The 15,825-nt window shown below is 51.1% G+C and overlaps 1 protein-coding gene across 1 annotated transcript; it reads right to left on the reverse strand.

Moving 5' to 3' along the window:
* Positions 1-1,019: 1,019 nt before the first annotated feature.
* LOC103537400 (protein-arginine deiminase type-1) lies at positions 1,020-12,083 on the reverse strand. Its single transcript, XM_008503688.2, has 16 exons — positions 11,992-12,083; positions 9,893-10,067; positions 9,369-9,438; positions 7,928-7,989; positions 7,019-7,136; positions 6,794-6,919; positions 6,022-6,197; positions 5,832-5,935; positions 5,484-5,607; positions 5,120-5,227; positions 4,876-5,027; positions 3,244-3,388; positions 2,130-2,223; positions 1,956-2,035; positions 1,373-1,498; positions 1,020-1,253 (listed from the first exon to the last, which is right to left on the reverse strand). The coding sequence occupies exons 1-16, from the start codon at positions 12,081-12,083 to the stop codon at positions 1,020-1,022; spliced, it is 1,986 nt and encodes a 661-aa protein (XP_008501910.2).
* Between the last annotated feature and the right edge of the window lie 3,742 nt (positions 12,084-15,825).

Consider the following 15,825-nt stretch of genomic DNA (forward strand, 5'->3'; position numbering starts at 1 on the left):
CTGGGGGTGGGAGAGAGCCCTTTGTGGATGCAGCTGTCCCTCCCACCACCTCCCTGCGGGGTCACACGCCACTGGAATTTTAATATCACTCCTCAGGGATGGGGGAAACTCAGCAGGGCTGTAAGGGTGGGGGAAAGGGTGTAGTTCTGGGCTTGAAAATCAGCTTTTTGGGTAAAAAAAATAGGGGTGGCCAAAAGGATGCGTGAGCTTATTGGGGAGCACCCCTCTGGATTCTCCCTCTCTGTTTGCTAATGTTGTGACAGTTCAAAAAGTCTTGCCAGAAAAACAAAATGCTCCCCCTCCAAAAAAAAAAAAAAAAATATAATAAAGTAATTTTAACCCATAGGGTTGCAGAGGGTTTGGCAACAGCCAGAGCAGGGGGAGCAGTTTCAGTTCCTGCTGGCAGGAAGGCTGGGCAGGGGTGCCAGGTCAGGACATGAAAATGCTGCGCTTGGATTGCCCTGAAAAGAGGGAAAGCAAAAAGCTTCTGGGTGGCTGCAAGGAGGGAAGGACATTTTTTCATTGGGAAAGGTGTAAAAGGCTCTTCCTCCAATCCTGGCTGGGGCAGAGAGCCTGTCTCTCCAAAGGGAAGGTATTTGGGGCTGACAAAGAGAATTTTGAGGGGAAATTATTAGCTAGAACCCTGTGATACAGGACCACAAGACCCTTTAGCAGTGGGATGGGGCCTCAAACCCCCAGAGCAGGCTCCTGGCAGGCACCACCCTCCTTAAAATACTCTGTGTCCATCCCCCACCCCCATGAGACCACCTTTAGAAACTTTAAAAACTGCTTAAAATTTAAACAGCTTCAAAACAACCCAAGGGGAGGGAGGGTTCAACCAACACTTCAACCCAGGCGCTGAGGAAGAAAGGATGGGAGGTGGGGAGGGGCTGCACCCTCAGTGTTAATGCAGCTTTATTGGCAAAACCCTTGGGGGTTTGATGCATCTTCTGATGCACCTGATGCTCCTTCACCTTCGGGATGCAGGAAGGACCTGGAAGCCCCATCCCCGGGGCTCTTCAAGGCACCATGTGCCACCACTTGAAGGCGAAGGGCTTCCGGCGGACGTTGGTGCCGCAGTGAACCTCCCCGGAGAGGAGGTGGTAGGAGAAGTAATCATCAATGAAGGTGCAGGTGAGGCCCAGGGGCTCCAGCAGCTCCCGCACCCGCTCCTCCAGGCAGCACCGCCCACCCACCTGGGGGCCAAAGGGCTTGGGGATCCCCAAGTGCTTGCCCAGCACCAGCATGTTCACCTGCAGCCGGACCAAAGGTCAGGGGTTGGCACCCAAAAGGTGTGTTTGGATCAGGTGGGGATGGGGAAAAAAAAAAAAAAAAGAGGGGTGTGAGGAGAGGAGGAGGGGGAGGGTCTGACCATGTCTGGGAAGAAGGCGTCTGCTCGGGAGCCATTGCAGATGAAGAGCTGGGGGATGTCGATGATGTCCGGCTCGCTCAGCCCCAGCTCCTCCTTCAGGAGGTCTCGGTTCCAGTCAATGCAGTGCTGCAGAGAGGGGTGGGGGGGACCTGGAATTGCCACCCCAGGATCCCATCCTGGCCCCGCATTCCATGCATAGCCCTATATGACCTGTTGAATCTTCTCCAGATCATCACCTGCTCCACTGCACTTCATCCATCCTGTCTTTGCCTTCTGAGCAACCTCCTGAACCCACCTCCAGCCCAGCCCACCTCTTTCCTTCCATTCTGACACCTCTGCAGTCACCTCCCAGAGGGACAGTGGGTTTGGGGGCTGACCCAGCACGCAAGGGTGTCTGGCTTCTTCATGGCTGCTCCCCTTACCTACCTCCCTTCACACTGCATGGTGCAACTCCCCCCATGGTTTCTTCTTCTGCTTCTCCCCAACATCTCTACAAGTGCTCCCTGCACCCAACAATCACCCAGCAATGATGGATGAGGAGGAAGAGTGACTCCACCCCAAGCCATGGGGTGCACAGACCCACCTGCACGTGCCTGTTGTCCTTCCTCAGTGACTCATCTGCCAGGATGTCATCAATGCTTCTCCTCTCTGTGCCCTTTTCACCTGCTTCAGGACCAAAGCAGTGCAGTAAGGGACATGGGTGGTCCCCCCCACATCCCCCCCGTGCCAAAGGGATGTTTCTCACCCACTCCCTTACCAACAAGCTGCGAGGCTTCACCATGGCCCTGCCTCTGCTTCTCTGTGAAGAGCTTGTAGCAGGCGCTGGGGCTGGCCAAGAGGAGCCTGAAGCCCTGCAGGAGAGAACCCAGGAGTCACTCTTTGCTCTTCGTGGGATATTTTATCCCACTGTCCTGCTGAGGGACTGCACTGACCCCAAACCCAGCCTCAGGTGTTGCAGGGTGCAGGAGATGGCACCATCTCAGGGTGGATCACCAGGTCCTGCCCCAGGGTGACACCAAAGCCCCACACCCTGCTCCAGGCTTGGGGCAGAGCAGCTGGAAAGTGCCCCGAGGGGAAGGACTTTGGGGGGTGGCTGACAGGGGTCAAACATGAGCCAGGGTGTGCCCAGGTGGCCAAGAAGGCCACCAGCATCCTGGCTTGTGTCAGCACTGGTGTGGTCAGCAGGAGCAGGGCTGGGATGGTCCCTGTGCTGGGCACTGGGGAGGCTGCACCTCAAATCCTGGGGTCAGTTCTGGAACCCTCAGGAGCAGAAGGAGATTGAGGGGATGGAGAGTGTCCAGAGAAGGGAATGGAGCTGGGGAAGGGGCTGGAGAGCATGGAGAAGGGTCTGGAGAAGTTGTGAGGAGCATCTGAGGGCCCTGTGGGTGCTGATCCTGGAGCAGAGGAGGCTGAGGGGAGGCCTTCTGGCTCTCTGCAACCCCCTGAGAGGAGGTTGGAGCCAGGGGGGGTCGGGCTCTGCTCCCAAGGAACAAGGGATGGGACAAGAGGAACTTTTGGCACAACTCAAGTTGTGCCAGGGGAGGTTTAGGTTGGAGCTGGGGAAGAATTTCTGCCTGGAAAGGGTTGTCAGGGCCTGGCCCAGGCTGCCCAGGGCAGGGCTGGAGTCCCCATCATCCCTGGAGGGGTTTCAGAGCCCCAGAGATCTGGGGATGAGGGATATGGGGCAGTGAACACGGTGGTGCTGGGCTGATGGTCAGACTTGATGATCTTAGAGCTCTTCTCCAACCTTCTTCTCTCATTCTATAGATGCCACCACCACAGGGACACAACCCCAGGATTCGCTCTTTTCCAGGAAGCCACCCCAAAAGAAGATGCAGTCCCCCAGCCCCCACGGGGGGGACCAGCTGTACCTTCCTATCATAAGCAGGGACAAAGGTGAGGAATTCATCCACGTGGCCCACAGTCAGCCACTCCGAGTAGACCTCCACTGGTGCCTGCACTTTCTGGGCATAAAGGAAATTCCTGACAGCCTTTGACATCCTCCGGCCAGAGGCCCTGGGGAGCAGAGGGAGGGGGGAAAGTGGGGTTACCATCACCCCCCTCCTTGAGATTTGCCCTTGTCCCCACCCCCAAATGCCATTTCCAGGGGAGAAGATGCACCAGCACATCCTGTTTGGATGGGAACCACTGGGAAGAGGCTGGAAATAGTCTGAGCAATGTGTGTATTAATATTTGGAAAGGCAAGGTATATATCTCTATGATATGTTAATGTATCTATACTACATATTAACTTATATCTATTGTTATATCTGTGTTATCTATTGATATATTGTGGATAATGTACACCTAAATTCTCCATCTATACATCTATATCAGATAGTAACATATAATCTAGGGGTATTTCTATATTGTCTATTAAGATATTATGGAGAATATATACCTAAATTATCTATTAATACATCTACATTACATATTAATATATAATCCATGGTTATACCTATATAATCTATAAATATATTATGGACAATATATGCCTAAATTATCCATTAATATATCTATATTACATAGTAACATATAATACATGGGTATATCTATATTACCTATTATGATATTCTGGATAAAATACACTTAAATTATTAGAAATATATCTATATTACATACATGGATCTACCTAGATTGCATATATTAATGTATTATGGATAATAAATACCTCTATTATCCATTAATATCTCTATATTTGTTATATATATGTTTATATATATAGCTAGGGCCTACACACCTATAGGTCTCAGTGCATTATAGCTCCTGATCTGCTCCAGCTCCTTTGGGTTTAATTTCCCCCATCCCTGTGGTTCCTAAAATCACTCCTTACGCAGCACTTTGCGTGGGGGTGAAGTGTTCTTAGACAGCCAGGAGTAGGCTGGGAAATCACTAATTAAACTCCAGGGAATAAGGGATAATTACAGTCCTGAAGAGGCTGGGAAAATGCCATTTACTGCCTGCTGTAAGCAAAGGAAAAACCCCCTGGCTTGGAGCAGAGCTGGGGTTGGAGCAGCCCCGTTTGTTATCCCAGATCAAAACCCATCTCTGGATTTGTCCCCGTTGTTATTTTTTCTGGGAAAACAACAACAAAACCGACACCAACAAAACCCCCTCCTTTGTGGAGGAGTTTGCTGTTGTTCCCTGCAGGGCTGCCTAGCACTGCCTGCCCTCAGCAAAACAATTTCCAGTTATTCAGGATTTCACCCTTTCCTGAATTCCCCTGCTTTTCCTTTTAATAGGAAGGGGGACATCCCAGAGGCTTAAGGCATTGTAGGATCAGAGGGCAAGCACCCTAGGTTTGGAAGGGGATAAAAATCAGAGCAGCAGCAGGATTTTGGAAAGGCTGAAGGAATAACTGATGCGGTTTGCATGCTCGGTCTGGGATTTGCTGAGAACCAAACCCCAAATTCCCATTTGGATGGGAATCAGCCACAAATTTCTGCTCTGGAGAGTGTGACCTTTCCTCCTGGGAGGATTTTGGGTGCTTCCCTCCACCTCACCAGGGCAAGGGGCTGCCGATCAGGATGCGGCCCAGGGGATACTCCTTCCCCCGCACCGTCACGGGGGGGCTGACATCCAGGTTGCCAAAGGAGTCCAGGCTGGTGACTTCTGTCCCAGGGGGCTCACGGGTCACATAGCCAAAATCAGGGCCCTGGGGAAGAGGGGAGAGGTGATGGGGACCCAACCGGGTAGGGGTGTTGTTTGGGGGGAAAAAAGGGGGAGATTGGGAACGCAATGGCGTACCAGGATCTTTTTAAAAGCAAAATCCTTCAAGCCTCTGTTCCTGGGTGAGTCAAAGACAACAGGGAAGGTCTTGTGTGGGGCTTCCACGTAGCCAAACTCCAGCTCGTCCTGTTGGAGGAGAAGGAAGAGGAGAAGGCAGGGGAGGAAAGGTTGGGGAGGAAAGGAAGGGGAGGAAAGGAAGGGGAGGAGGCTCCTGGCAGGGTGTTAACTATCTCAGAGAGGTGTGTGGTGAAGGTGGAGCAGGAAACCCTCAGCAACTCTGCTAGACCTTCCTAGGGTGTCAGCAATGGGGGTGGCATCTTATGGGCCCCAGGAACCTGTAAGGGACCAGAAGTGGCACCTATTACAAGCATCAATTGATGACCTGGATCCAGCGGTCACTCCGGGTTTCCATCTCTGAGCAGATAGTCAGCTTGCAGTTGGTTTTCCTCAGCAGGACCTGGAGGTCTTCCAGAAAGACTTGGTTGGGATCTGGGCCCTTCCGGATGCTGGAGGAAGAGTAAGGAGCAATGGCTGCAGGAGGGGGGGGGGGGCATGAGAAGCCCCCTACAACCCCAACTGTGCAGCCCATTCTTAAGGGTGTTGGGTGAGAGTCCTGTGTGAGGGCAGACCCTAGGGAGGGGCCTCCTCCAGCCTTCTCCAGGCAAAAAACAAGCCAAAAACCTTAGAGGTTCCCCCAGGGCAGGAGAGTGTTGTGCTGATGTTCTCCTACCTGCAGACAAAAACCTCCAAAGGCAGCTGGGTGTTGGGTGTCATTATCCAGGGTGCCACACGGAAAACCACTGTATCGGTGAAAATGGGGGTTCCTGGGGCATTCTGTGAGGGGTGGAAACAGCAGGGAGCAGAGATTGAAAACCTCAGCACTGAGGGATTTTGCAGGAGATGGAACAAACCTCACCTACCTTATGGGTGATCTCCAGCAAGCTGGCACTGAAGGAAACCAACCCAGAGAAGCCCTCATCAGGGAAAGCCAGTCCTTCAACATAGAAGGTGTTTTCTCCACTGCCAACGTGGTCCAGCACGTAGGAGAGCTTGTCTGGCCCTAGCACGGGTTTGTAGCTGGGCTGTGAGTCACTCTCTGGAAAAACACCAAAATTCCCAACCTAAGACAAGGTGACCAACCTGTCCACCAGGCTGGAAGGAGGCACCGTCGAGGAGGTGGCTGATGCCAGCGTGGTTTGTAGAGGAGCAGGCGTGCCTCCTCTTCTCTGGGGAAACAAACTTGATCTTCCTCATACAAAGAGGACTCTGTACCCTCAGGTCCAATCCTTTCAAGATGCCTGGCTCAAGTTCAGCATCTAATGAGACACTCAGGTTCCCTGACCTGATTTTCCACGGGGAGCTGCCAGAGATCCGGCTGCCGGGGTGTTCAAAGACCAAACGTGCTGCCCAACGAGATGGGCTGCTCTGGTGGTTTGCCCACCCCAAAAAGGTGCCAGGAGCCACACAGGGGTTACCCACCCCATGGAAATGTCAAAATTTCAGCAACCCCACTGCACAAATTTCTTTTATTGTGGGAAAAATCAAGGGGAAAAGGATAACTCTATCTTCTACCACAGCAGAGAAGCTCTGGAGATAAAGTTCCAGTAGCTGGAGGTGCCCATCCCTTACATGCTCAGCACAATAATAAGGGTTCACCCAGGGGTATCCAGGAAGGATGGAAGGAATACTCACGGACAGCATGGAAAACCCTCACTTTATCAGCATCCCTCTCAGGGAGGTGCAGCACCACCTGGTAGTCATCAAAGATCGCCCTGGGACCTTGTGTCCTCAGCACCATGACAGACATGTCCTGAAGGTCTGTGATGGGCACAAGATGGAGAGAGGGGGTGGAGGTGTTGCAGGTAGGGGACACTCCTGTGAGATTTTTTGGGTGGCCCCTCGTGGGTGTCACCTCACCTGCTGTGGTCCGTATGGCCACCTCACTGCTGTCTGGGTTCCCCATGCCAGGGCTGTCCCTGTCACAGTTGACCAGCAGCACAGCACCTTGACCATCTGGACCCCACGTCCACTTGGCCTGCAGGAGAAGAAGCCAGAGGGGATGAGAGCAAAGTTTTCTTCATCCCAACCTCCTCCTGGTGCTGGAAAAGCTCCCACCACCACGGTCAAGCTTGGAGAACAACCCACAGTGTGCAGGGTCAAGGTTAATGGGGAGACAACAGTGATGCTTTCAAGCCACTACATTTTCTAACCTCGGATTCTAGCAGGACCAGCAAGGACTATTCCAGACAGATCTTATCTTCTAACAAGCCAGAAAGTATCTTCCAGGCCTCACCTGAACAACACTGCCCTGTTTCCTGAAACACATCTCATCTGGATGTACAATTTGTGCTGCCAATCAGGCTGCAGCTGCTAATTACCCGGGTGGAAGTGCCTGGGCATATGCAGATTTGTTGCCAAAGGGGCAAATGTCTTGCTGTATGCAAAACTTGCAGCTGACTCATTTAGTGGCATGTTTCAAGTCAAAAAAGGAAAAGGGAGAAAGAGAAAATGAGAGAGAGAGACAGAAAGAGTGAAAGAAAGAGAGAGAGAGAAAAAGAGAGAGAAGAAGAAAGAAAGAGGAAGAAAAAAAAAAAAAAAAAAGAAAGAAAAACCTTGGGGCTGAACTGAAAAGGCAGAAGATTTTGGCACAAACCAAGAAAATAAATTATTTTCCCCCTCAGTCAGTAAGCTGAGTGGTTTTGCCATGTTTTCTCCAATTCAGACACACACACACCCCCCTGAGTCCCTCTGCCTCCTGGAGATTTTGGGGGAAGAGGCTGTGAAGGGCTGCACCCTGTGCTGACTCCCAGCAAAGGGTCTCCTTACCTTGTCTTTCCCTTTGCTCTTCACTTTGCCATTCCGGTGCAAATCCACGTCCAAAGATATGTCTGAAACATCAAGAGAGAGGAGGATGGCACCTGGCAGGGGAACAAGCTCTCAGCAGCATCTTGGGCTTGTCCTCAGCATGAATCACCCAACCCCACCTTCACACCACAAAAGCTGCTCCAGACCCAACGTCTCCAACAAAACACTGATGGAAAAGCCAACCCAATGTCTTCTTCATGGCTTTCCCACTTTGGTCTCCAGCTATCTCCTCCTGTCATGGTTCCTCCCATGGCTTATTTTGTGCTTTCACCAGTTTCAAGGTTTGGGGTTGTTTTTTTTTGAGGGTGGGGGCATGAAAATGTTTTCTTCATGGATGAGTGGCCAACCAAATAATTACCAGGTTTGATGCAACATTTGAGAAGAGTTTCCCCTCACAGAGCTTTTCCTGCCCCAAATATCTGTCTCTGCTGCAATAAAATGGAGGTTTAGCAGCAATCTCATCTAAACCCTACCTAAATCTTTATTAAGCCTTTCTTAAATCAGAAATCCCTCCCAATGGGACACACCAGGTGCTGGCAAACAGGCACTGAAGCAGAGATTGTCCTTCTCCTTGGTACAGATAGGAGGCCACGGAGAAACTGGAAGTGAAGCTCTCAATCTAAGCAAATGACAAACATTTGGAAGGCAAAAGCCTCACAGACAGTGGTGGCCCCAGACAGTTCCAGTGGAGCCCATTCAGTTATGGGATGTGGAAAACCATCAGCCTCTTTGGGTGCAATTTTGGGAGGCATATGCATGACTTAAGGACACAGGTCTGACAGTCATGTCAATGCTTTATAAATCCCAAATTTAGGGTAATTAATCCATCCAAGTGGAACGCTCTAGACTGGTTGTCTAGACTCCCTTTGTAGTCAGCAGAGGAGAAGAGGCATTTCGTGATTCATCTCATCCAAAACTCCTAAAAATAGGTCAGACAACTCCACTTTGGTGCCTGTTCCTCTCCACTACCTGCAGTGGAGGTTGAAGAGGGGGATGCTGGTCAAAGTTTGGTGAGATGATCTCCTTTGGCTCCTCTTCTGCCAACACACTGGTCCTGGCAAGCAGAAGAGTCTGCTTGGTGTGTTCACTGGGTGGGGACACAGCCCAGCCTGTACCTTTTCTGCACCATATAAGGCAGCATAATAACATTTTAATTATTTCCCTCGTGCTTGTCAGCAGCAGTCAACACCCAAAACTTCATTGCACATCACAGATAGGGCAGTCTGCACCCCTCACTTAACTCCTATATCCCATGAACCCAACTGGATCCTGGCATCCTAAAGGGTTGGCTGGGTTGGAACAAGACTTGCTGGGACTTAACTCCTATATCCCATGAACCCAACTGGATCCTGGCATCCTAAAGGGTTGGCTGGGTTGGAACAAGCCTTGCTGGGACACCTACCTACACAGGTGAGATACAACCAAGCCACTGCGAGCTCGTTGTCTTGCCGGCCATAGTAAGAAATCTTCACCTGCGAAGACATCACCAGATCATCACCCATGTCCCCCATCCTCTCATGCTGTGTGGGTTTTCTCACCCATCCTGCTGACCAACCAAGGCTTGTGGAGTGTTCCTCTGAGCTGTTCTCCATGAATCACAGCTCAGCTGAACCTATTTCTGCATGCTCCAGCACAAAAACTGGCATGAAAGAAGTCAGGTTTGGTGTATTTCTGCTGTCTGCCACGGAACTTCTGACACCAGCTTTGGCAGTTGCTGCTATCTCATCTTTAGGGCACAAAATGTGATCTCCTTCATTTCGTTTTTTCATACATAATCATGACACCATTCATTTTGAGGTTTGAGTTTTCTTCATGCAAAAGAGCCTGATCTCAGTACTACCTAAAAATGCTTGAGCCTGCTCAGAAACCTCCCTTCTTTCCTGGAAAATCGGGCTCATTTTTCCAGTTTTCAAAAAAGAAACCAACCTTATTGTCATTGACAGCTGTGCTGGTGACATCAATGGTAACTGTAATCTCTATATCACGATCCAGGGGCCACTTGGAGTTAATCATGGGTCTTGTTGTGGGGTTGTGGATGACGTGGACCGTGACCGCGGAGGTGGCGTAGACATCAAAGGACGTGGCCTCTTTGGGGGTAGATCTGAAACAGAGAGCAGCATTGGGTCACAGACCACCTTGTCCCTCCTGTTCTTCTCTAAATGCTTGAACCTGGAATTAAAATCCAGCCTTAACTGGATGGAAAGGACTCGGAAACCATCTCCGGATGACGAAACGCCGCGTCTGATTTTTATGTGCATTATCTTTGTGGTGGTGTTGAGCAAGCAGAGCTCTGGAGTTCTGGCACGTCTATCCATGGTTAAGCCTCCACAGAGCAAAGCACCTGAGTCTGTGCATCCAACTTCCCTCCAAAACAGCAAGAAACCCCCCCAAAATTCCAGCATCCCGCTATAAAACCCCAATGAAAAGCCGAGGCAACTTTTGATGTCAGCCACTCAGGAAGGTGGTTATTGTGGGACCATTCCCCAACCCAAGAGATGCCCAACCTGGAACAGAGCCTGGATCTGAGCATGGGGAACCCGCACCCCACCTGGTGCCATCCCTCACCTTTGAAGTGCTGCCTACCTGCTCATTACAGCCCCAGCACCTCTATTCCAGGTGCTCCAACCTGTCTGCCATCAGGAGCCAACCTCCCTGGCTGCACACCACAAGGGACAGCGTGGAAAATGTTAACAGCAAGAAGAATAATAAATATTTCTAAAAAGCACAGATTTACTCCCGGTGTTGCTCTTGACATGGCAGCCCTGGTGCCTGCAGCAGCTTGTAAGTGGAGATTAAAGACTCATCTTGCTTGGCACCCCTTTGTTTAACATCATGCAACATTGTAAATCCACCTGCACGCTGTTGCACGCCATCACGTCTCAAATTTGGGTCTTTTTGACCTGATTGGACAGTCCTCACACCTCAGCATCACCACTGGGTTCCCACCAAGTTCTATTTTCTGCCCCAAAACAGAACAAACCACAGTCAATCCAATGTATCCATCACTGGAGTTCCCTCTGGCCAGTGCTCTCCAGGAACCAAATGATCCCATTTTTTCACTTGAAAGAACACACACCACCTCTTTTTTTGGACCAAAACTCACATTTTGCTCTTGAGCAGCCAGCAGCCCAACTGAAGGCTTGGGCCTCGTGTTTACATGAAACAATGCTTGCTTTGAGGCCAAATCCAGAATTAAAAAAACCCCAAACCACAAATAATAGAGTTTATATCTTCCCATCTGGTTGAGTGGGGGAAATAATACTTTATCATCTCAATCTGAAGCCTTCTGGGGGGACAGTGGCATGTCCTGGCCTAGCTCCAACACACAGCCTCGATAATTGCCCCGGATGTGATGCCGACTGGCTTGTCCTTTAGTCTCTATCATTATAAACATGATTTATTAAATAATGACCAGGTAATAGCAGGCTAAATACAGCCTCATATCTGGCCAATAAAATAACCCCCCATCTTTAAAGCTGGAAAAGAAAAAAAATAACAACAACCCAACAAAACCCAAACATCTCTTTTTGTGAAACCACCCATGTAAATCCCACTGATGGATTTTTTTTTTTTAATTTTTTTTTTTTCCTGCCTGACTCACACATTTTTCTTCTTTACTGCATTTTAGCTCTGGCCAAGTTGCTCATCTCCAATTGCGCTTGCATAATATTCAACAGCCAGAAATAGATCCCATTCAGCTGGGGTGTGCACGGGCTTTGCCTGCACATCATCACAGCTTGGCTATGCCTCAACGCCTCACGCTTGCCAGCACCAATATCCCTCACATCCCTCCTTAGGGTGCAGCTCCCCGTGGGACACCGTCCTCTAAGACAGACCCGGCGTGACGTGTCCCTCGTGCAACAAAAGAACCTCGCCAAGTCCTTGGGTGAACTCATGATGCAGGCTCAAAATGAGCTCCCCTAGCACCCATCTCTCCAAAGAAAGAGCAAAACCATTGTTGGGCTCCCCCAAAACCCATCAGCATTCTAGAAGACGAGGGGGACATCCCCCATCCCAAGCCTTACCGGCGGGTGTCAAGGAAGATCTCGGTACCCAAGACACAGACGCCGTAGGTGGCCTGGCTGGTGGACATCTGCAGGACATGGCGTTGGGGCATGATGTGCTGGGGACCGGTGGTGGCAGGACGTGAAGGAAGCTGCTGCCTGGCTTTGTAGGTAAACCAGCAGGACAGGATTAAAAGGCAGGGGAGTTTAACTCCTCCTTCCCTCGATGACGGGGTTTAGCCAGGGGACCCTTCCGTCTCCACCTCCAGCACCCAGCGCTGCCGCCCCACGCGGGGAGATGGAGGAGATAAGGCAGCCCCCAGGGAAAAGGGGAGGCTCTGGGGAGGGGACACGGGGCAGAGGGGCAGGATGGGGTGGGTCACACCAAGCCCTGCCCCAGGATGCTCAGCAGCGAGCTCTTTTGGGGTTTATTCTCACCTATTTGTTCCCTTATAGCTCCATATAAGGACTCCAGGGCTTAATGTATTAAACATTGTAACTCCTCCAGCCACGCAACCCAGTTGTTTAGGGTTATTACAATACACAGTATCATTAAAATGAAGCATTTCCCTTAAAACAACCCAAATTTTCCATCTGGCCTCTCCACAGGTGACTCACGGCCTCAGCTACCCAGTTAGGGCAATGCCCAAATAAAGCCTGATGAAAGGAAACATTTGCTCGCCAGTCCTTCCCATCATAACAACTTCCAAGGAGAGAGACGGGCAGAAACGAACACAGGGAAAACTGGTTATTTGACAGGCAGGGAAGGAAGGGGAAAAAAACCAAGAAAACAAACAAGAGGTTTCCAGGGGAAATTAAAAGTCTTCAACGTTTTGCTTGGACCTTGCGTTTCAGAAGAATTGGGGTTCTGGGGGGAGTGTGCCGAAGCTCCCACTAGAAACAGCCCCATCACTGGGAGCTGGCATCTGCCAGAGATCATCATTCTCTCTGGGCCATCCCAGGAGGTTTTGCCTGCCTGCAAAGAGAGAAACCAGGGGAAATCCATCTCGCTGAGGCTGGGAAGGAGGTTTCCAGCTGGGAAGGTCTTCACCACACTCAGGGATGCAGACAGTACCCAAGATGAAGGTAAAAAAGGAGCGTGGGGATGGAGAGTGTGCCAACAGCCCTGTTATTGCAAGGTTCATCCCCATAGCAAAGGGGATGGGGTGATGTTGTCCCTTTTCCAGTGATGGAATGGGCAGGAGAAGGCTGGAGCCAGCAGTACCATGGTGTTCAGTGGAGCTGAACTGTCCTCAGCAAGCTGCATGTCCTCAGCTGTGGAGCAGTGATCTGGCTGCACCTTCCCCAGCAAGATCAAACCAGCTGCTGTAAACATCTCCCAGCCAGGTTACATTAAAGGGCTCCTTCCGACTTTAATTGCAGCAGGAAAAAAAACCAAAGCAGCATCCCTGTGTCTCCTATGTGAGCAGGGATTTAATAAGATCATGAGAGGTGCAGCCAGGATGCTCCAGTCGGGAATGCTAGCGGCGTTTCCAGGTTCTCCAGGACCTCACCTTGCTGGAGATTTCAGATAAAATCCCATTTCCTGAAACCCAGCACGAGCCAGACTCCTCGTGCTCACAGACCTGTGCATTTGGTTGGTTCTCAAGCCCTCCTGGGGGGTCACGAACCTTCACAAACCACTGCAACTCTTCTGGCTGGTGCAAAGCTGGCTGCATCCTCCAAGGAGCAGCTTGGCCACGGCAGCATCTCTACCAAAGTGGGATTCCCCACTCACAACTGCTGGTCACACTGGTTTAGACTGGGTATAGTGCTGAGCTTGCTGTCTGCTGTGATTTTAGGATCGTATCCTGCTAGGCTGGTTTCAGCCCTGTGCTGGACAGGGAACACACCTTAACCCCCACGGGGTCAGGCTGCTGTGGTCTATAATCTAGAGGAGGTGGAGGATGGTGGTTTTAGGGCTCCCAGAAAGTGTAAAGGCTTCATAGCAGAGGGCTGGAGAACAGGTGCTTCTCCCAGCTCATCCAGGATCACACTCACCCAGAAAGGATGGAGAGACAGTCCTGAAGCTTCATCTTCATTCTGTTTTGGGTTGTTTTATTTTTTCCCCAGCGAGTTTAGTCACAGCACACTGTGAGGCTCCATAGTCAGTGCGGATGCTCACTCAAACCCAAAACAGCCTGCTCTTCACTGGGTGGTACCTACACTCACCTCTTCTTCCTCCTCCACCTGCTATTAGCACCAACATGCCCGTGCCCAAGGAGAATGACAGTTTTATGTCATCTGAGCCATTCAGTGCTGAGTGTCTCTTCCTAATAGAACCTTGCCCTGAGAAGCTGCTGTGAAGGTCCCTGGTACACAACGGATGGGATCCTGCCCCTCCACAAGGTTGAGTGAGCCTTATTTCTGGGGGGTTTGCTTCATCTTTTTCCCAATTTCAGCCTCTGTCTAGCCACGATGAAGCAAGAGCTGACCCTCCCCCCCCAGTACTCCTCCAAGAACCCCACTATTAGCCCAGACTTCCCCAGGGCGTTTCTTCTCTCCCATCCTGCACCACTGCTCCATCAAGGAAAGTCTGATAATCCCCCTAAGCTGATAATTACACCTCATTTATTACTCTGCATATATAATTGCAGGCAGGAACTTTTAAGAGCCATGTCAGCCTAATTACTTGCAACAGGGCAAGGCATGGAACCAGTTATCAAGTCCCGCTCCAGTTCACATGAAGGTTTATTTTTCTTTTCAGCTGTAAGAGCACGGCAGGAGCATCCCAGGCAGGCACCAAGTCCCCTCCCAAGGACCTGCCCTCCCCATCCCACTTGGAAGAGCCAAGAAAAAAGGGTAGGAGGCTTGTTTGGACCAGTAATAACTGCTTTTAAAGCCAGTAAAACACAAGAGAGGTCCCCATCCCGGTAAAACATCCGTGGCCAGGACTTGTCAGAGCTGGATTCGCAACCCTCTTGAGAAAGCACCCAAATCCCCCTCCATCCTTTCTTCTCCCCGCAAAAAAAAAAAAGGCATCTGCCTGCTGGGAGAATTCCTACCCAGCAATCCAAGAGCAAAGCACCCCATAAAGCTGCTTTCCCCCTCTCCCCGGAGGCTGGAGCCAGACTCATCTCCCTCTGCTCGCCCTGCCCACGCTCTTCCCCCCTCGGCTTTCCATTCAAATCGCTGCCCTATAAATATCACCCAGGCTGGGTCCTGCTGGCTGCCTCCCCCGGGGAGAGCCATAAAGCTCCACGGGTGGACTCGGCTTCACCCAAGCTCTTTCAGTGGGTTGGTTTCGCCTCCTCGGAGCTCTCTGCCTCTTCCAGAATGGAGGCAGCGCGGGCAGGAATGGGCAGGAACGGGCAGTGCTTGGGACGGGCACCTGTTTGCACCTCCTAAACATGAAAGGTCAGCTTGAAAGGACTCGGGAGGGGGGGGGGAACATTTCCCCTCCCACTCTTTGCATTAAGGAAGGGAGGTGCCAAACACCCCGCAACCCCTCTCTTAAACCCCCCCTTCCCCTCGCACCCACCAGCTGGGTCCTCGGGCAGGAGATGCTGGGGTGATGCTGGGGTGATGCCCACGTGGAAAGCCTCAGGAATCATCGGTTCAGCGGGGTTGGGTGCTGGGATCTGTTCCCAGGTCCTGGAATGTAGGGCAGGGAGAGCTCCATCAGCGGCGGAGAAGTCTGTGCAGAGCAGAAAGCAAACAGAGAAACTGAGCAGGCTGACCACAGCCACAAAGCTTGCAGACACCTACCTGTGTGTGGACTGATGGAGCCCCAGACACAGCCCTGCGGGTTTCACCACCTCTGATCTCCCGACCTGATAGCCCAGAGCTCAGCCTGCATCACAAAGAGCACTTTCACACCCTGAAAAACCAAAAAAAAACCCCCAAAAAACCAAC

Source organism: Calypte anna, chromosome 21 (genome assembly GCF_003957555.1).
Source record: "Calypte anna isolate BGI_N300 chromosome 21, bCalAnn1_v1.p, whole genome shotgun sequence".
In the NCBI taxonomy this organism is placed as follows: domain Eukaryota; kingdom Metazoa; phylum Chordata; class Aves; order Apodiformes; family Trochilidae; genus Calypte; species Calypte anna.

Excerpts from the sequence above, each read along its gene's own strand:
- LOC103537400 (XM_008503688.2), bottom strand. The coding sequence starts at position 12,083 with ATGCCCCAACGCCATGTCCTGCAGATGTCCACCAGCCAGGCCACCTAC. Across the intron at positions 7,990-9,368 it reads GTTGTATCTCACCTGTGTAG|ACATATCTTTGGACGTGGAT; the intron begins GTAGGTGTCCCA and ends TTGATGTTTCAG. Across the intron at positions 5,608-5,831 it reads TTGGAGGTTTTTGTCTGCAG|CATCCGGAAGGGCCCAGATC; the intron begins GTAGGAGAACAT and ends CTCTTCCTCCAG.